Source organism: Anarrhichthys ocellatus, unplaced genomic scaffold (genome assembly GCF_004355925.1).
Source record: "Anarrhichthys ocellatus isolate YVR2014 unplaced genomic scaffold, GSC_Weel_1.0 scaffold56, whole genome shotgun sequence".
In the NCBI taxonomy this organism is placed as follows: domain Eukaryota; kingdom Metazoa; phylum Chordata; class Actinopteri; order Perciformes; family Anarhichadidae; genus Anarrhichthys; species Anarrhichthys ocellatus.
In genome coordinates this window covers 1,267,762-1,290,506 of record NW_022280086.1, presented here as the reverse complement: position 1 = coordinate 1,290,506, position 22,745 = coordinate 1,267,762, and the positions used below count along the sequence as shown (strand labels likewise).

At 40.9% G+C, this 22,745-nt stretch overlaps 1 protein-coding gene across 2 annotated transcripts in view; it reads right to left on the bottom strand.

Annotated features, from left to right (window-relative positions):
• Nucleotides 1-21,875, bottom strand: part of LOC116396467 (syntaxin-binding protein 4) — an 87,364-nt gene extending 65,489 nt beyond the window's left edge. The window contains exon 1 of one of the 2 annotated variants that reach the window (XM_031871086.1): nucleotides 21,498-21,875. In XM_031871086.1, the coding sequence (XP_031726946.1) occupies nucleotides 21,498-21,562 (65 nt within the window). In that variant the 5' untranslated portion in view covers nucleotides 21,563-21,875. Of the gene's footprint in view, nucleotides 1-20,368; nucleotides 20,572-21,497 lie in introns of those variants that run through there. The other variant, XM_031871085.1, reaches the window with a different exon arrangement.
• Nucleotides 21,876-22,745: the final 870 nt, after the last annotated feature.

Here is a 22,745-nt window from a genome sequence, read left to right as displayed (position 1 = left end):
AACGTTTGCCGTCTTGGTTCGGGCTACGGAGCCTCTATGTTGTTGTTTCATATATAGGCACAACTCAACACGTTCCACACAATGTGATGGTTTATGCCTCTCCCTGGTGGGAAAGTTCAGAACAATCAAACTTGTTCTGAAAAAAATGATGTACTCATGGCAAAAACAACAGTATGTAACCAGTGTGTAAAGGCCATAAGAGTGGAATAAAGCTCATCACAATGAACATCACTTTGCTTAAATGGCAGTTTGTTTTTTATACCATTCTGAAGCTTCTCAGTGGTGTTCTTTTTGTGTTAAAATCCAAATATTCAAATTTAGGCTGAAGTACATATTTGTTAGTGTCAAAATGCTATTTTCCCAAGCCCCTCCTAAAAACCTTCCCCCACGTAACCTATGTAGGTGTCTGCATGATGACGTAAACATAGATATTATTCTTATCCATAGTCAGTGTATTACCTACAATTCCTTAGATGGCGGTCGGCATGCTCCCAGTTTGGAGATCAGACAGTAACATTACTGGCATTGAAGCTAAGCAATGTACGGCAGTGGATGCCATGTTAGTTTGTATCTGAAAGTGACAACTTCACAGCATTCATAACCTTGTGCTTGAGCATTTTTCATTTGAGAAAAAAAAAACAGAAAAGAAGGCAGATGAAGTAGACCTTTATTCAATAAATGAGTGATTTTGCCTGAAAAATAAATCTCTCCCTGTTGGTGCATTCATGGCTGCCAAAAGGCATTGTAGTCACAACCTATGTTACCTTTCAAGTAAATGGTTAATGGGCTTCCTTTATATAGCGACTGTCTAGTCTTCTGGCCACTCAAAGTGCTGTACTACATGTACACATTCACCCATTCACACACACGTTTATCAGTGTTTAACATTAATTACCAAGACATGGTGGCGTCCCACCAAAGTGGATTTTGTCCCCCACAGTTTCAATAATGAACTAAAAATATTGATCACTTCTTAACGGTTGGGCTGGCTGGCCCTGTCTGAAACATTTCCTCTGCAGCGGTATGCAGCGCCCGGCTCTAGATCACTTCAGAAAGTGTAAGTGGTTCGCAAATCCAGCCATGTCAGCTTCCCGGGGCCTTAAACTTGTGCCCTCTGTTCCTGCAGGGAGTGATGGAGCCACCTGTTCCCGGTGCGAGCGTTAACCCGAACGGACGGTCCTCAGTGCCCGATCTCGGCAACCCACCAACCCAAGAATCTAAATCTGCAAAGTACTACTTGCTAGTAACTGTGGGAAACACTGTTCATACACTGATGGCAGATCATCATGCCAGATGCCATTCTACCCATCAGGATCTAAACTACATATATTTAGTCACATACACTCACACACCGATGGACCAGCAATTTGGGGTTCAGTATCTTTCCAGGGATCAAAACACTGATCTTCCAATGGACGACCCTAAATCAGCTCTTAATGGTAAGTCCTGAGGCTCTTGTCATTTCTCAGTTTGTACATCCTCCATTCGTTGCCTGTGTAGGAAATTTAGGTTTAGAAGTGTGTTTTAGGATTTGTAATTAGAAGTGTTTCTAGTAGGATTTATAGCACCCTTAGAGGTGGATAGTAAAATGTTAGCAGGTACTTGGGTTATACCAAATATGCTTGTAAAGTTTTTGCCAAAGTTGCAAATTCTTATCATATGTATAGTAACTCAGTAATGAGTTCTGGTGGAAATGGCGCAGCTTCTCTGTGAATCCCATGTGGAAAATGCTGAAAATATTGATCATAAAGTTGTCCCACATGTGTAGCCCACAGTATTATCCTCATCATCATTGTCACCATCAAATAAAATAACTTTGACAATAAAAAATATAGGTAAGTCAACTATATTGGACGGGTTTATTTTAAGGAACTTTCAAATATCTGCTGTATGATATTCATCATAAAATTAAAAATAACTATACCGAAAAGAAGACAATTACTGTATAATGCTTTAAAGGATTGCTACAGGATCAACATGCAAACATGCTTACAGTGTCTTTCTCCCAAATAAATACATTTTGATGATGTTTGCCACAGATGTGTGTGTACTGTGTGTGTGTGTGTTAACAAAGGAAACCCCAGCCATGAACTCCTCAAATACAGACAGTTTAGTAAATGCCTAACCAGAGAGAAGAACACTTTGGATCACTGTTACACTACAGTCAGCGGTGCCTACTATGACACCGTGCCCCACGCTGCACTGGGACACCCTGACCATGTCATGGTCCACCTGATTTCTGCTAAGCAGCAGAAAATAAGCCTGTTGTGAGGATATCCAAGTAATGGAACAGTGAAGCTGTTGAGGACTCTACTGACTGCTTCCAACAGTTTGTCTGGATGAGTACACACACAGAGGCTGTGGCGTCCTACATCAGCTGTGAGGACTGCTGTGTACCAACACGCACCAGGGAGACTGGCTGAGTCCATCCTCTCATCCTCCATCACCATGTGGTACGCTGCTGCCACTGCCAAGGACAAGGGCAGACCTTCTCAGCATATCATTTGCTCTGCAGTGAAGGTGATTGGCTGCAATCTGCCGTCCCTTAGGACCTGTACGCCTCCAGGATGTTGAGGCGAGCAGAAAAGATTATAACCAATCAACAAGAGGCTGCAGTCATCAACCTCACACCACAAGAAAAGGTCCAGGACCCCATTGACACAGACTCTCATCCCAGCCCATGGACACAACGTAAAGTCTCCAAATCTAACTGCATTACATTAATGTACATTTTTGCATTGCACAAATTATTCATATATTATACTGTTGCACATTATTAATAAATATTTCTTATTTTGTATTATTTTAATTTTAAAATAGATATATCGTAACTGTCAATTTCTATTTCATATTCAAGAGTCTTGACCTTTGTAGTGTTTGTATTGATGTTTATTGTGACCATTTCCAACTAAAACACAAAATTCCTAAATGTGAAAACCTACAATAAAGCTGTTCCTGATTCAGATTGTGATTGCACATGCACATTTCAGCACGACTCCAGCATGCGTCTTCACCCCACTACACACACACACACACACATACACACACATTATCATCCCACACAGATTTATTCTCTTCTTCTATTTGGCAGCCATGGCAACAACCATTTGCCTCAGAACTTTAATCACTAAATCTGCACAGTGGGTCGTTATCAGATTATAGGATTATCCAATCCTCCCTGAGAAATCAAACAAGCCCATACCCAATCACAGAGGAACACGTGCTGGCACACGCACACATTTATAGCTCTTGTGTGAGCATGATTGTGTGTGTTTGTGTGTGTGTAATAGAGAGCAATCTAAAAAAGGACAAAAACTAAAGACATGGGTGATCACTGAGGAGTGTTTCCAGTTACAAGTCTGCCCTCTATAGATGAGAACGAGAGGCTGCAGGTTCAGTGGAGAGAAGACATTCTAACAGGTCCAGGTAAACCAGCAGTTAAGAATATGAAGGTAGTTGTCTGCTAAACAAACACAGTTATGTTAACATTCAGTGGTTCGCACTAAACTGCATTGTATGTATGTTTTGTAGCAGAGATGGGGATACTGGTGCTGAGCTAAGCGGTAAGCAAAACCATTACTCACAGGTCAGCAAAATGGTTGCCATGTTGGCAGAGTGCAAGTGTTTTCCACGGCACAGCAAAGGAAAGGCGTTGGAAGGACGAAGGAGGAAGTGTTGGAGGTGTGCTGGCTTGCATTTCATCAACAGCGTACTGTGGCTGTCTCTGCTGGTGCCGTTTCTCCTTGTCTCGAGCAGAATATATCCACATCTGTTTTCATTGAAGAATAGTACCGCTGACAGAGATCCACTGCATTTTTCAAGTCCTTCAGATTACAAGTATCAGCGGGAACACAGCTTTGATACGGCTGATGCAATCAGTAACTTTTAACACAAGGCTGATATGTGCGTAGAAGTCAGTTAGAAGCTACAAAAGCACTGAGAGCTGAACACAGGCAAAAAAAAGTGCTGATCCAGTCAATTTAGAGCAAGACACAGATTCAGTTTGACTGTCCCAGTTTGGCCCTGCTACTAAACAGGACCACAATTTGGGGTTCAGTAAATTGTCAAAGGACACTTCCACAGGCGGACCGGAGAAGACGGGCATCGAACGCCGATCCTCGGATTAGTGGACATGCTCTCTCTGCTCTCCTCACGCTGGCTCTGTGGCTACACGACCGTGCACAAGAGAAGCAGGTAAAGAAAAGGGATGTAGGTAACGAGGAATATCTTCTTAATCTAATTCATGATGCTACCAGCCGTGACAAGATGTTATAAGGTCATACAAGGTAGAATGCAGATTGCATGAGAGGAGAAAGAGATGATTCTCTGAAAGGATCTTAATGAGGAATAATACTACACACAAACTTTGGTCCAGAGTTAAATAGCAATACAAGTTGGATGGATGTGAATGGTTTTATGTTCCAGGCTGGAATTTCAGTAACTAGTGCAGTGTCCGTTCAGAACGGGCCTGTGATGTTGCTGCTTGCAGATTTCTGGAGAACCGCTCATAAAAAACACTTCACACTCAACTCTGTTCTTCATTGGGTCTTCATTAGTACACCTGCCATGACATCACATGCCAAGTCACAGCTACTCACCAGAGAAATTCACTGTCAGGAAAAACACCAGGGACAGACTTTATGGTTAGGCAAGGCTACTGGTCAAATAAAGGGCCTCTAACAGCTATGGATTTATTATAATGTTTACATATGAAAAGCATTCTAACTCATTGTACCTTGAAATGACTCACAAAAGGCCCCAAAAGCTCTTAAAAACATGCAACTCATCTGTATACTACTAACTGTGTACTTCTACTTCAGAGGAAAACATTGTAGTACTACATGTACCTGCAGGGAAATGTTGCAGAATCAGATATGACTCACAAAATATATCAATTCAAATATGATACATTATTATTCATTTAACATCCAGCATCATATTAGAATTGAAAGTACATTTTGGTACATTGTGCTGATAATTCCTCTGTCACTCTTCACGTGAAGTAAACATTTGAATGCAGGATTTCGATTAGTGTGTTGTTAATAGTTTTACTTTTATTAGTTCATCATTTTAATTCACTAATTCTTCTAACACTGCCGATGTCAGCATTTCCAGTTAGAGAAAGGGTGAAAAGTAGAGCAGGACAGCATTTGCCTGGAGCCCTCAAATCACTAAATCTGCCCCTGAAAAACACACCAAAGCGTTACTCGCAGTACAAAACATCAGTGAAACACAATCAGGAGGTGGATTCCAAATGGCAGCTTAGTTTCTTGTTTGCAGTTACAAAGTAGAGCATGGATTTAAAAAGTGGAGGTATCGGTTGGTGTAATATACTTTTTTAGTGTTATAAGTTAGTATCAAGTATTACAGTGGGGAAATACAGTCTTACTCAGTCACAGCTTCCTCGCGGTCACACCTTTGCTTCCAGTTGACTATCTGCTCATGTCCACTCCAGGGAAGTCAAGAGTGCTTGTAACGTGATCTGTAGTCAATGAGCCGCTGTGCGCCCGCTGCAGACAACATGCTGGACGACTTGCAGCCATTATAGCTAATTGTAATACTGCAGTATCATAGTTGGTAAACTAGCTGTTAACAATTACACACTATGGGTTCCTATAGTAATGTTATAGGATATTAAGAGTTTCTCTATTGGTTGCAGCTGCGGTTGTATAGTAATGATGTTGACATCATAAAATAATAATTCTGTGATCTTGGGAAACAAAAATAATTAAACCTGTGGCCTCTTCGGCCTTCTGTAGGAGAGTGGAAAAACAAGACTGAAAAATATCAAAGGCTTATCCCTCTGAAATATGAATAACAAAATATAAATAAGTCTTCATTTTTCATTTACATATTTCAAAGATAAAAATGTACCACTGCTGTGTGACTACACGGCTGATTATGAGAGGTTCACCTTGGATTAGTTTACCGATGTTCTCTTCTGCCTCTCTTTGTTTTCCAAGTACATTTATTGTGTTTTAAGTTGTGGACATTTTGAAGGCTTTTGAAGTAGAAAAGTGAAGTCGGGATGGATTAGAACATTGTATTTCATGTACTCTTGACCTCAGCATTAATCAATCTGCAAAAACGTTACATATTGGGTTGTGTGTGTGTGTGTGTCTCTGTGTCTGTGTGTCCGTCCGAGGCCAACAGGGCAAACAACTGGACCCATTAGCCGAATATGTTTGGTGCTCATTTATTATGCATGCTCAACGAGCTCTTGTGGTTGCAGTGTTTCACACTTTTTAAAGATATATTTTATTGACAAATAGAACATTAACTGTTTTATTTATTTATTCTTTGACTGCTGACCCCTCACTCCTCTTAAACCGCAGGTACTGGAATGTCCAGTTTGTCCAGAATGTTCTGGTGCAGCAAGGCCAAGCCAGTCTCACTCCCAACTCATCCGATACCAAAGCTCGGTCAGCACTCCTTGCCGTCTGACACCGTCACACCGCACTTTTAAGTAACTCAAATGTAAACCCACCTGTGTCTATTATTAGATACTCAGAGCAACTGACGTATCATAAAGAGCGAGACAGTCCACACAAGGTGCGCAAGAGGGGAGGTGGACAGCTCAAACAAACACAGGACTTGTCCAGGAGACCGCTGTTAGCAGCTAAAAGTAAATGGTGACATTTTGTCATGTGAGTAGTTAGTGTCGCTAGTATTCTGACTCACAAGTCTCTAGTCACATGACCTGTTGTGAGTCAATCAGGTCATCCCTAACCAAGCTCTTTTCCTAAACCTAACAGAGTTCATTGTGAAAAGACACCGTGCATGTAACAAGTAGAAACTGACCTGCCGTGACTGACCCTCGAGAGGCCCCATAGAGCCTCATGGTTTGAAGAGCCACTGACCTAGCGCATATGTTTGACAAGTTGATAATGTGTTGGCAAGGCCAGGTGTGTGAGTCTCTTCTGTGTGACTGGGTTGGGCAGCCAGGTGTTCAGGCACCAGAGTGCAGAGAACACTCTCTGACAAGGCCAAGGAGACGTGCAGGCGAAGACACAGCTTGAGGAGATATTCCATGTCCTTGAAAAGTCCTCTTGGACAAGTTGGACATGTATACCTGAGTCCGTGAACAGTGCAAAAGTCCTCCTGCTGCGTTAGGTCCCCCGGCACCCTGAACTGCAGGTGAAGGCTAGAGACATAAGGCAGCTGGAGAGAACACAGGCCTGCCTCTGTGTCAACCGACCCCTTTGGAGCAGCAAGCTTCTTTTGCTGTTGAATTTAGCTTAAGATTCAGTCATGTAATATAATGTCTAAAGTCATTTTCTAGTATTTACCTATGTTTTCATAAAAAAGCATAATGAAACTATATCATGATCATACATCTGTTTCAATTTTATTGAGGCTTAAAATGAGGTATTACAGGTGGGTGCTAGCTAGCGGTGTAAGGGACCGTAGTTGATCCGGGGTCTATACTGAACCCCCTCATGGTTTGGCATGCATGGGAACTGTGGATTCATTATACAACCTAACCATCACCGTGTGATGTTTGACGTACGTTTTACCGATAGTCATCAGTGCTGATATTCAGTAAAAACATGCGATCGAGGATCGACATTAATGCTTTTTAGTCGCCAATCCCGATTATGTTACATTGTGAACAGAGCTGCCAGCTAAGTAAGCAGGTTCTATTGAGTTACATTATGAGGCGTTCACACTGGATTCAGTAAAAATGAGTATAAGGCTAAAGTAAGTTTCGATGTTATCATGATGTGTTCAAATGTAATCTTGTAGATTGTAGTTCTCGGTGAGAAACATGGAATGAATCGAGTTGTTTGAAGTAGATGTTTTCACAGCAATAAAAATAGCTATGAGAAAGTGAATTATGACCTGTTCCTAACACTAGCACTAAGCAGCGTATAATATATCATTCAACCTACTGTTTAGATTTTTATCAATAAAAATACACTCAATTATTTTTCTAATAATTAGAATTGTGTGCAAATAACCACTATAGATGACTAAGACAAAGTAAAAGGACAACATACAATAAAAGGCCGATATGGCTCATCGGTGATCAGCATTGGAAGACAGTGCTTCCTATACTACTTAATTAGCCTTTAGTTACATGAAAGGCATAGAGCTCATCTCAGCTAATTACAACCGTTAGGTCACACACCAGCAGCACACTTGCATCCCCTCACTGGAGATGAAGAGGAAGAACAGGACAAGTGTCTGACACCTTTGACATTCCTAAATAGACCCAACAGACCACTCAGCTAAGTAAGGAAACATCAATAGGTGGAGAGGGAGAGGAAAAAAATCAGCAACAAGCAAACTACCCTGAAGGCAAACAGTCAGCATCTTGCATCAGGATCCATATCTTCTGTGGAGAGAAAATCAAACCCAAAGAAGTCATTCCCAGCCAATCGATCGTCACCAGAGGGAACGAGGACGAGAGCAGTCGATGAGAGGTGAATTGGAATCCCATTACTGTGAATTGATTTTACCTGACAAGGAAGAATGGAGCCGATTCTCAAAGTGTTTCTTAAGAGTCTGCAAAATGTAAGAGACCACTACAGGAGATGATAATGCAGCAGTTTAGAGGGGTACAGGGCAGTCCTGAAGAGCCCCATAAAACATGTTAGTCCTGGGTGTAAATGAGAACCTTGTTCCAAAAGGTATTTGAGATCTACGACAAATGTTCTCTGTTCAGCGTTAAAACACCAACATTAAGGCACAGACAAACTTAAAAACAGACAGGTTCCACTTCATTGGAGGACAGCAATATGGGATGTATTTCAGCCCCAACAGTGTTTTACATTTACAAAGAACAAATTACAGCGGTAAATATGTACAAATAAAATAAAATGTACAAATAAATGCTCTCTTGCACTCTTTTTCTGCATTGTGTTTATTAAAAAAACATTATTTGTTGGCCATGAATCGTACATCTAAAAACATTAATTGTTTTGAATATTAGTATAGCCTACTTTTAAGAGAGTCACTTCACTAAATTCAAAAAAAGACATCATAGTAGTATTTTATGGGGTCAGATTAGTCTCAATAATCACAATGCACACAGAACAATTCACAAATATATTCGATTGACAAATGCACACAGAAGGATTTACAAATAAATTTGACTCACAAATGCACGCAGAACGATTCACAAATACATTCCAATGCACACAGTCATACCTTCAATGAACTTAATGTATTGACACATAATGTCAAATAACGACAAAATAAAGACTAAACTACCGCGGAATCCGCACCAAAACAGTGACAGCTTGCAAAAGTGCCTTTGAGCTTGCCTTGTCGCCTCCGCAAATTGCGCAACTCTAACGCCAGCAGCCTTTTGGGGAGGGGAGGGGGGAGCTGCGCTCATGTGATTGGTTGAAAAAGAGAATGTTGAAAAAACGTATTTGCGAATCCAGCGACGTCAGGGGAGTCTCAAAAACCCACAAAGAAATGTGTAGCGATCCGCAAATATATGCAGTGTGATCCACAAAGAAATACATACAAATCCACAAACAAATGTATAAAATCCACACAGAAATACATACAAATGCAGAAATATATTTGTGATTTTTTTTAACATTTATATAAATCGTAATTTATTTATGTGTGCATTGGAATATATTTGTGAATCTTTCTGTGTGCATTTGTGATTATTGAGACTGATCTGACCCCATAGTATTTAGCCATGCAGGTAGGTTCAGTTTGATCTGCTGTGGGATTGAGATGCATTAGAGCTCAATGTAATTTTAGTGGTGGTCACAGCCTTGAAAAATGAAAAAGGAGGATCACAGGGTTAGTTTGTTAAAAAGGAAATAAAGAAAATGTCCCGTTATCCACAATTCTTCTTGTGAGGAGTTTTTCTTGGAAATAGCACCTACTCCAAAATTAGCACCAAAACACTGTTGACATGAAGGTCTTTGGATTATCCAGAGAAAAGGTGTTTGCACACCACCACATGACAGACGTAAGATTCTCAGTTGGTGTGTTGTCGTAATTTTATTTTCCAGCATCTGACATTTTCATACCAGCAGACATGGTTTGCGAAGGCTTAAACAATAAAAACATGTTTCTGAAGACACATTGCTGCTGTATTTCAAATGTCATTTCGAAGCTTTAAGTTGCACTTTAATTTTAAGAAAACTTGTAATACAAACCATAATTGTCTTGAGTAATAAGTGATTAATGTTATCAATGTAAGTAATCAACTGGTGAAGTTTTATGGTGGTATCCATTCCTAACATGTTTTACCCTATTCACCTTTAGGAACTCCCCTTGAAAACTTGGACGCAGCTAAACAGACTGTTTTATGTAAGTCCGCTTACATTAACACCAACTCCTAAAACTGCTAACATGTATTCTGTGAAGACTGTAAATCACATTAGCATTCATCACTCAGTACTGTTTACAGCAGAACAACCAACAAAAGGTCTACATATATATACATACATACATACATACACACACACACGTATATACATACAGTATATACATGTATATTAGGGGTGTAACAATGCACATATTCGAATTAAACCGTTCGGTACGAGGCTCATGGTTCAGTACGCATTACGAACCGAACAATACATTTGAATAATAGTGCATTTGGAAAATGCAGAAGCTTAAATTGTGGGAAATATGATGTTCTTTCGGTGGAGCCACTGCGCTCAACCTGGCAACCCACCCAATGTGCTGTCTGCTGTACTCTGGTGATGCTCGTGTGTTCTGGGAGAGGCACGCTACGCTAAACTAGCTTAGCAGGAAAACCAACAGCAGCACACACGCTACAAACTCTCCCCGCAGCGTATAGGGAGGCCAGACGTCACGGACTACACAAAACTAGCTGATTGTAACAACACATTACCTCACTACTGGACGGAGATGAAGAGCCATGTTCTTCAGACACAAAGCTAGCTGACTGTAACGACACATTACTTCACCACTGGACGGAGATGAAGAGCCATGTTCTTCAGATGTTCTCCCCTTGAGAGTCTCACCAGCAAGGATTTGGCACCGACCGTGGCACCACTGTATCAATTGAACCGAACCGAGAATTTTGTAAACAGTTACACCCCTAACACACATATATATATACACCGGTTGAACCAGTATACCGGTGCACACCCTATAGCAGGGGTCCCCAACTGGCGGACCGCGGTCCGGATCCGGACCCAGATGCAGTTGCATCCGGACCCAGGATCTCAAAATTTACATATTACAGAGCGAGTTTATACTTTAACCGGCGCGTCTTATTCAGCCGTTACGGTACTTGTTCAGCGGTGCAGGAAACACACCGACCAATGCGTTGTAAATCACATCACGTGATGCAGCTCAGCCAATCAAATATGGGCATTCTGACAAGTTTCCGGACTCTAGTGAGATTTACACACACCGTGACACACGGGGGAGAGACGAGGAAAGAAGAGCAGGAACATTGCGCTAATCAGAGAGTTATCTCACATGATGTTCTCCAAAAAGAGAAACGTGTTCAGAGAGAATAGAATTTATAAGCAAGAATTAACAGACTCTTATATGTCAATTATCCTCACAGGAAGTTAAAACCAGCATGTCTCATATGTTCAGAAACCGTAACTATTGATAAAAGCGGCAAATGAAGCACACTACCAGACAAAGCACAACTCCTTTGAACAAACGTACCCACTCACGTCTGAAATGAAGACACAGAAAATAACCCTAAGACCCCAATATGATCAGAATCCGAACATGTTAATTCACTGTCCAATGATGTTAACAGAGAGAATAGAGCTGAAACAAGTGGTTTAATAACCACACATGAAGTCCATGCTCACTAATTTCTGTCTTTAAATGACAAAAATATAATATTGTGGCTTTCTTTTGACATCACTTCACACCTGAATGAACTGAATTTAAAGCTGCAGGACAATTCAGTGAAATAAATTTCTCTAAAATTAAGTACTTTATTTTAAGATGCACATTTTCAAAAGCTTTCTGTTGTATCAGTTATTCTTTAATCCAGCTCTTATTGTACTTGAAATGAGAAGAACATTTATTTATGTATTTCTATGTATTATTTATAATCCATCCAGTTAAATTTGAAAACTGAGAATAATAATTGTTAAAATATAATTGATGTGTACTTTCTTTATTTGATTTGACAGTTGTTGACTACACAGAGGCGTTGTTACTACTACTAGACTTCTTGAATATATATATATATATATATATATTTCTTTGGATCACAGCATGATGTCTAGCTTTTGAGGATCTTTTGGTCTACCTCACTTTGTCAGGCAGGTCCTATTTAAGTGATTTCTTGATTGAGAACAGGTGTGGCAGTAATCAGGCCTGGGTGTGGCTAGAGAAATTGAACTCAGCTTTCTAAAGATGTGATAAACCACAGTTAATTTATGTTTTAACAGGGGGGGGGCAATCACTTTTTCACACAGGGCCATGTAGGTTTGGATTTTTTTCCCCCTTAATAATAAAAACCTTCATTTAAAAACTGCATTTTGTGTTTACTTGTGTTGTCTTTGTCTAATATTTAAATTTGTTTGATGATCTGAAACATTTAAGTGTGACAAACATGCAAAAAAATAAGAAATCAGGAAGGGGGCAAACACTTTTTCACACAACTGTGTATATATATATATACACACACACACACACACACACTCATTTCTTTTCACATTGTTATCAAAGATTAGTCATAGGATGTGTTCAGACACTATTCACTCTTTGCCACTGAAGGATCTGGTCAAATTATTTTAAAAGGTCCAGTTTGGGCTTTTTGTCACTCTAGCTAAATGGTTGTGCATTCATTGTCCCCAGAGGATGAATTGCTATAATCTTGGTGATCCCGTGACTTTTCATCCAATACTTCAATTAAATCAAATACAATTTATCTCTATAGCACATTTAAAACAACATGAGCTGACTAAAGTGTGTTACAGACATGGTAAGAATAAAGAAGGTCAACAGAGCAAACAACAAAAACATGCATACACACATGCAGAGATTAACCGATTCATTATCGGTGAGTGATGCAAAAGATAAATCACAAATTAAGCTTATTCAACAGCCAGAGAAAAGAGGTGAGTCTTGAGCTTTGAATGACTCAGTAGAGGGGGCAGTTCCTGGAAGAACTCTTTAGCTAAGAGAAGGGGTTGGGGTGACCCAGATGCTATGGATGACATCATGATTCATGAGTGAACTACGACACAATATCCACAGTGAATGGTGTCTGACAGGTGAGCAGTTTGTGTCAGTGAACGGAAAATGAAAAATTTCAGGTGTAAGAAGACCAAATTAAAAATTCAGATAAATAGTTGGTGTGTAATTATTTTTATGGCACCAGTTCTACAGGATAATCCCCTTTATTTATGCATTGATGGCAGTTCATGATGGTTAAATTATCTTAAGGAACTGTCAAACAAATTCCGGTCTGAAGAGGTCACATGGTTGAGGGACATTTTTCCGTTGTGTCCAAGCAGTTTGAGCGAATTGTTATCTCCAGTGCTATTTTTTTGATTTCTTGGCAATCTGATTGAATCCTTATGTAATGGCTGTATTATATCTACAGAGTGAATATTCACACCCCCTCTCCAGGCTTCAAAATAAACCTCTCGACCTCAATGTTATTCTATTTTTACAAAACACTGACACGTTAAAACACATCAGCTGGAGCACATTACTGACTGAGTTGGACTTAGAAGTCCTCTGGACCTCTAACTTCTCTTGGACTGAGGAGCTACTCTTAGTGCTGAAACGCCTTGTGAACTGCTCTTAGCAAAAACTTAGAAGCCATTGAGTTAGCACTGACTTTTAGGAGTTTCTCCTATCGCTGCAACTTAGGAGCTACTTTTAACATGATGCTTTGTGAATACAACCCCTGGTCGCTCTGCTTTCCTAAAGAAATCTATTGATGACTGGCGGGTTAGGGCTAGTTTTTTTTAGCAGGTCTTTTTGCATCAAGTCCGAAATTCTGAACCAAAGAAGACTTATGCTCTAAAATACTATTCCCCTTAGCTTGCCTTGTCTACTTCTTCAATGAATGTCTTTCAACAGCCTGTTCACAGGTGGAGACAGAAAAGAAAAGCAGCAGTGGGGTTTTCTAAATAAATAGTGTTGTACTCTACTGGACTGTCAGACTGTATTCTACACATACATCTATGTAATACTGATCTTGAGTTTACAGGAAAGAAACAAAGGACATATGTACATCATAACAATGTGTCCCAGAGACGGTGGTGAGAGATGCTGAGGGCAGGTGACTTAATGAGAGCATGTTGTTTTCCTCTGTCACAGCACAACCAAAGTGATGCTTGTTGCCACCAGAGGCCTGAATACTACAGACAGGAGTCGAGTAAATAACCTGTCAAAGTGCGTCCAGTCACACCTGCCACCACTGTCACAGCCTGTGGTCACTTTCACCATGAAAATTAATTCAAGGACACCAAGTCAAACAAACAAAATCGTCTATATCTTAAATAAACTGTGCTATCTGTGAGGTTAGTTTCAAAGAAAGGTTCTCACTATCGTAGATCTACAGTGTAAAGTGCATTCACACCAAGCGTGGCGCAAATTATAAATAGACAAAGTCTATGCACAGACACGATGAGACTGGAGTGACGCGAATTTGCGATGGCGCGGCATGATTTACGCAAATTCGCGTCAATCGCTAAACGCCCCAAACACATGAGTTGAAATTTTTCAACTCCGGCGAAAAAATCATATGCCACTGTGGCGCGACAGTCTATCAGCGTTGAGATGCTCCCCCTGTCATCACTGACATCCTACCTTTGTTGAATCAGGAAACAAATACTGTATCCGTCTGTGTTCAACCAGAGCTCTACGATACCTCATATTAGTAGAGACCAAACTATGTGTATAAATGTTTGTGTAAACCTTATGGTACAAACAATGAAAAAGATGCAGACGTTTTTACGCTGAGATGACGTTATTTTGAGTGTTGATGGAGCTGCTACAATGTTAGCATAGCCTAGCACCGATCGATCCAAGCTCCATTGAGAAAACAAGTGTTTTAAAAGTGATTTGTTTGTCGTCTTGCGGAGAGAGCTAACAAAACATGAATTCAGACTTTTTACAAATCGGCATCAGTATGTAGTTATTTCGGCATCCCTTTTTGTCCGTTTAATGCAGTTAATTCACAGCAAAATCAGTTTATTTTGTGTTCATACAGCTGTAGTAAACAGCCGACGTGTGGCTTGCTAGACACAGTGAATACAGCTCGATAAAATCCACGGAGCTCCTCTGGGCTATGTTATGAACCCAGACATGACGGCGTTTAGTTTCCCGGGATATCTGGGACTTCCACAACAAGTACTAAGCAGAAATAGAGGTTATTTTTTCCATGGTTGATGGTGGACGGTCGAACAGCTTCCAGGGCGATAAGCCACGCCCCCTCTCCGGCGCGTTTGGCGCGAATGGGGCGAATGACCACAAATAGTCCCCGGCGAGTTTTGGTGTGTGTGAACGCACCTTTAGGTGGAATATCTGGAATTTAAAAAATGGATTTTGGCATCAGAAGCATTCTGGTTTCCGTTTGTAATCTGAGTAGTATTGACCAATCACGTTGGAGCAGGCTTTGGTTGAATGCAGGTAAAAAGTCCGATGAAGAGTGTCAGAGCCATTTTGTTGTTTTTGTTTTTGTACAACCTCCCACCACATGGGGGCGTAGTGCCGGTGTGAATCAGGGCACAGGTAATATAATCAGTGGAGTCATTGGACACAGGTAGGTAGAAGCAAACAGTTTTTGACCGTGCACATTTAACGAATGTAAATGTTATGATTTATTGGTTTATGGAGAAAATGGATAACTGAAGAGAAAGTGGTGGAACTCTGATTATGTGAGAAATAAAATAGCTATATTGGAAACTGGACTTCGTTATTTATGGCACGCGTCAGAACAAACATTTCAGCAACCGTAGTGACTTTTTATTGGGAAGCAACGGTCACTACAAAGAGCAAAAGAGGAAGAACACATTAGCTGAAATACAATCTGGGAAACCACCGGCTATCATCACAGATAATTTAGCTTCTTATTGGTTTAACATTAACTTGTAAACTGTGAAACATTCCAGTTCACGTTCACGTCTTTTCTCAACTCCAACTCGTCATGCAATTGTCTTACTGAGGCGTGTAAATCACGAGAGGAACAATTTGTAATCTGTCAGAAAGCGGAGGCCAGACTGAAGCAGGTGTTAGTCACAGTGAGGAGTCAGCTGTCTAAAAACTAAAATGTGTACGCACAAACACACGGCTAAAAACATAATCTCCTGGCAAAGATAATAACACATTCATTATTTTACAAATACAGAGGTTGAATTCATGAGCAATGAAACACTTGCGGAATTCAATACACCGCATGACCCATTTCTACTTGTGCTATTGTTGCTCTTTAACATTTTAGCAATTATCATTATCACAGTCGTTACATACACTTAAGGTACAGAGAGCCACTTCAAAACGTCCTAGATTCATGTAATCCATCATAGAGAACACCATGCCTGCTTTGATTGTTGCCAGATGTATGGTGTAGTGTGATAATGCCGACACATTCTCACACCAATGCGTCAAATAATGCAGCTTGGTCAGTGGCTATAAGCTTCAAAGTGTGACGCTCTTTATACTCCTCTAGCGCCAGTTTTGAACGACTGTCAATACACAAGACGTTACAAAATAAAAGTTAGGTTTTGGCAACAAAAACACTTCAGGAAAAGATCGTGGTTGACGTAAACTTGGCTACTAACGCGAGTCACATGACTTACGACACTAACGTCTCATGTGACTAAATGTCAGCATTTACTTTTTTTGAACAGCGGCCTCCTGAAGGAAAGTCCTGTTTGTTTGATTTGGTCTGATTTTATTGGACTGTCTTAAGCAGGGTTGCAGAGGGTCGGAACATTTTTCGGATATTCTTCAACTTTCAATTACAAAATCGTTATTTTCTAATTATGAACTTAGACCATAGCCAGTATTCAGTCAAATTACACACAGCCCACCCTGTTGGCTTGACCATTCTTTTATTCATTTGGCAAATGAATGGATTTTGTCTGCTTGATATGGAAAAGGTTTGTTTATATTTGCATTTAACATAGTACACATCCTGAACATATAGCCCATGTGTTTACATTTTATTCATGTTAATTACCATAAATTTACGTTAAGTCCCATAGAAAGTTTCCACCTTGATAACAACTGTAGCGTTAACCCAAGCGGCTTCCAATAAGCAGCCAGTGACCTGCTTCTAACCCTCATCTCTGGATTCCTGCCACACTTCTACCTTCTTATCCTCCACCACGCCTCGCTTCAGCCAGAGGTCACTAGTCAACAGATCATCTAGAGTCTCCTTTAACAGCAGCTATACTACAGCTCTCCATCCTGTCTATCCACCCTTGTCAGTTACCAATAAAGCTATCTTAAAAACTGTTCCAGACAACCTTTTTCAATCTGAGACAGGTAAGGTAAATTTCAGGTCTTAGTGACAGATGAGAAAATCCTCCCACAACACAATAATACAAATGTGTCACAGCAGGAACCTCCGTCCATCGTTTCAAAGGGGAGTGAAACTGACAGGCTGGAATTTGAAATTGAACAAAAGGCCAATATTGGCCGGATGCTTCTGCCAAGCATCTAGTGCCCAAAGCAAGATATGAATTTGAAGTGGAAGAGACAGAGAAAAAGAAAAGAACAGCGTTTGCACTCAGCAGTGCACCATCTGTCTCAACATCCGGTTTGATCTGAGTTGGCAGCTGCAGTGTGTGATTCATGCTCCATGCTGGTCAAATGTTTCAGAATACAATGAGTTAAATTAAAGCATCTACATCAACAAGAATGACATGTATAATCTGCTATAATATCCATAAGCACCTGTTACTTTGACCTGCAGCCCTTATGTCATTATGCTATGGACAAAGAATTCAACACAGCACCAGCACGTTGTCCAATGACACAGTGGCAATAAAGTGAGCACACTCCCATATCTGTTTTATGCAATACTTCAGAAAACCACCAAAGTAAATCATTGTCCTCTTAAAACCATACAGTACCTTAAGCCACTTTGGGACTTCCAACAAGTTCAGTGGAGCTTGGTGAGTTCTGTTCCAACTCAGCTCGTAGTGTCAAATCAAAGCAGACCAACCAGAGGACAGTGTAACCGGAGGTATGTGATGTTAAAAAGGCACATTTTATTAAATGCATCTGCTGATCATCAACCTTCACAGATCTCCGAGGCGACCTATCAATCTATCACTCTGATTTGTATAACGATGCTCGTCATTGTAGCGTGAGACTTTGCCTGTAGAACACAGCTGATGGTGATCAGACTTTTAACAGTTGCTCATGAAAAAGGGAGTCAAACCAGTTGAAATGTCGCGGCTACACAGTAACTATCCTCCCTGGTTATTACCGTACCAATGCCTCTGGTCACCCAGGTTATTTTTTTTTCAACACTAAATGACAAAACATTAAAATAGATAAAATAATGTAAGGTAAATGAGTAAATAAAGAATTATGTAACAGGTTACTTTTCCTCCCTGCTCATAGAAACAGCCATTCATCACTCAGATATTGTCCCTTCTCCTCAGCCTCTTGTAATGCTTCATACATATCTTACATAAAGTGAATGAAAGCTTCCCAGATTGAATCAAAGGTCTCACTTTACCTTGAACAATTACAAAGGATTTTCTCCATTGAGAGGCAGGAGGACACCTCCCTGAGCCACTGGTCAAAACGCTGCCACCTTATATTTCCCAAGATAAAGTTATGAGTCGCTTAGCCTGGAGCAACACTGTTATCTGTTTAGATGATAGAATTAATTGGATAAATCCCTAGTATAAACAACGGTAGGTGTAGAGGTACTTCAATCATCCTGCCTACTGCATGTGATACCTCGCACCCAAACTCTCATCTGCCCACCATCCCAAAGGCAGTGATGCAGCGTCGTTCCTTTTTCTTGTCACACTAAATACATGTGTCTTGAATGCTACTGTTAAAAAATGCTCAATACCAAACTCAGAACATTTCTGTTGCCTCCACAACTCTCAACATGGCGGCAGCTGAGCAGGCAACTAGAAGCTAGACGCTAGAAGCTATCGATGCTAACAGCGCTAACAGTGCAAGCATCGGCAACAGTGCTGACAGAGATAACTGTCCGTGCATTCTAGCACCAAAACTACCAGACTATTTAGTATGCCAAAAAAATATAATTTGGAGGTCCCAATATGACATCGTATGTCAAATGCAGTATGTCAAAAATACCAGGATGTCCTATTATGTACATGTATGCAAGCAAACGTGCTTTTCTGGCTACTCTGACCCACAATGCTCTGTGCAAGAGATGTATGAGCAAGAGGGTCAAAGTTCACTCCACTCCTCTGAGGAGATACCTGTACATCCTCCTCCCAGGCATTCAGCCGGTCCATAGCAGAATCATATCCTCCTGGTTTCTACTTATTCATCATAATGACAGACGAGGTCCAGCACTGATGATGCAGGATGACATCACCACTGTCCAATGTATGAGTAACCGGTCAGTCGGTAAGACTCTATGTGCGCTCCTCTTGGGTCATAATAAGTTAGTGTGAAGGCAACAATAGACTACACGTGACAGCTTTTGCCATTGATTGATGCCGTCCCAAAATAAGAGCACAGAAGGTTACTGTTCCACATTATCCATGGCTTCAGGAGAGACGATTCTTCCCTTTGCAGGGGACCACCTGGTGGCTCACGGACCACACAGGGAACCAAATGCTCCAAATCTTCAATACGGAACAGTCCAGCCACAATGATCTCTTCATTTCACATCTTTTTCCTTTCTGTTGTAGGCCACACATCGTGTTGAGTCATTATGCTTTCATATACTGTACAACCTCTACTGCAGCCAAACCGCCTTACAACATCTAATCAACAATGGCTTCCACTTTGAGTGACGGATTATGCAGCTACAGGACTGTTTACTCATTGCATCAATACAAATTCAGAAATAAGTCAGAATGACCGACAATCATATCCTTCCTACCCGAGTACTGTCACATCTCTATCAAGATTATGTTTCAGGAAAATCGTGAAACAAGCCATTTGATTAAAATCATTGTTTTTTGTTACGATTATCAATAAATCGATCTTATCTATAATGAGTCTTTTTGTACTACGATATTACTAAATACAATCTACAGACTTATATCTTGTCAATGGTACAAATACACAAACCACTTTCTGTTATTCCTGCAAAACAGCACATCTTTAAAGAGATTTAACCAATAAGCATTCCACACATGACTCATTCTCCGTGTTTCTCAACATGTGCCGTGAAGCACATCAATGTCACGTATAAGAGCAGATTATCAAGCATCCCTCCTCCCGGCTGCTCCTGACTCTCCCTGTGTGTCACACATACCTGGTCTTAATGGTGGGGTTCATCCTGAGAGGAAACAGTCCCAGGTCTATGTCTCTGCTGTCAGGATTAAACTCTAGGGCTCCTGAGATGTAAATCAGAAAGTAGTCCCAGAGCTCGGGCAACTTCTGGGAGGAGAGAATCATGAGGGAAACTTTAGGGGTGGTTCTGTCTGTGGGAGAGACGGCTACTCAACACTGTCACTTCACCTCTCCTCAGCCTGCCTTTAAGCGCTACCGGCTGACCCAGCCTCAACAGTCCACTCAGCACCTACATTCAGCTGACTCCTCCCCTCAGGACACATCACAAGACCAGAATGAACCCCCCTCTCCAAACTGCCCTAATTCCCATGGGATCGTTCACATTTCATCACGATTCATCTAGTTTTATATGAAGACTGACATTCTTTACCCGGGAGAGGCTCGCTTTGTCTGTTGCTTTACACATGCTAAATACTTTACTATTTGGCTCTAAATATTGTGTCATGTAATTCCATATTTCACAAAAATAATAATCAATCAATCACTGGCATTGCAATATGTTCTTCAAAATGCAAGAGACTTTAACTACTTGAATCACTGCGCATATGATGCAGTGTTACTGTGAATGATGGGCTTAATGTGCAGGGTTTGATCATCACTGCTACTGAAACAAATACCACTACCTTCCATTCTGACATACTTGGTGTATCTTGTGTTATATTGTTTAGATATGTATGTGCAGAATTAAAATGAATAAACAAATAAAAAGAGCCATCTGAACCGTATGTGATCCTCACCAACTGTCCCACACACATACATCGCACATCCTTTATCAGGTGAATAATAAAATGTTAGACTTCACACATTGTTGGTCAACACTGAGCATGCGTATTAATTATGATTGGTCATCTGTGAGTTCAGATAGGATCAACTTGGTGCTGACTCCACGTTCCATAGTGTGAAGAAGCAGTGAGCCACATGTTACCATAAGAACAGCGGTACCGCCGGACTTTAGAGAGCCCAACCTCTCAGACTGTCTGAAAGAAACGTTTAAGGAAAAGACCCATTTGCAGATTCATAATGAAGTTTTCTGGACTTATTATTGCGCTCTCTGTCCGCGCAGGTGTTGAAGCCAAACCCGTTTCACGTACCAGTAGATGAGCGACAGTCCGTCGAACCGCTCGAGCTCTCTCCCCCGCTGTTTGAGCAGAGACATGTTGTCCAAACGTGTCCAGGTGTTCCGCTGTAGTGGACTTCCACAGTAGCAGCTAAGTGGCCCCGTCCCTTAAACGCATTACTCTGCCCGCTCTCCAGCTCGTGCAGCGCGTGCCCTCTCTGACCGACCGCGTGGATGTGTCAGCATTCATTCCCCTTCAAATCAATTGGACGGACGCTGCTCGCCGGTAACGGGACGCTCTGTCGGCCCGATTCTAATCGGACCGACATGTGGGCTTCCTCCGGCTGACTGACCTTTATCCATCTGTTAGACACAAACTCTCCGTCTCTCCAGCCGCCACAGTGGTGACCGTTCTCACCGGCCGTACCGCGGAGCAGCGCTGAGGACTCCTGTGGATCAGTGCTGCTGCATTCAAAGTCCAGTTAATAAAAACAGGCCGTACGCTATCCATGGGCTAAGTAGTCTACCTGCTTGCAGGTGTCTTCAACGTTTTTCAGGCCAAGGACCCCCAAACTGATAGAGAGATGGAGCAGGGACCCCCGACTATATAAATTGTATAAAATGGTGTTTTATATTAAACTGGGCCTAGTGCCATGTATAAACATACCTCTTTATTGTGCATTCAATACTAAGCTATTCAAATAATACACAGGTTCATATATTCATGTTTTTATTTTAAACATGTGCAAGGTACAGTGAGTAGGGAGGCGTGCCACTGCCATTTATAAACACACCGTGTCAGCTGATACCAATGCCAATATCAACATTGTCTGTCAATTGCATGATAATCATCCATACAAGCTATTGACATTGATATTTTCATTTTAAACATAAATGTGGAAACGAAAATGAGTGATGGACTATTAGTGCCATTGCCATGCATAAACATACATGTTATCTTGCATACAATACTGAACTATTAAAATAATGGACAGATTCATGTTTGGAAAACAAACAAAGAAAATGTAAAAATTGTCTAATCAACCAAAAATAGCGCGGACCCCCTGCAGTACCTCCGCGGACCCCCTGTTGAATACCTCTGGCTTGGAGGATTCATGACAGTCGGTTATTTAACCGTATGACGCCTCTGACTGACGTTTGACGTTGTCGTACTTGTCTGGTTCAGAGTGACAGTTGTGATCTTGTAGTTAATTATATAGATTAAATGCTAATTTGAAAGAAAATCTACAGTAAGGTACAATAAAACACAAAGCTAGTGTTG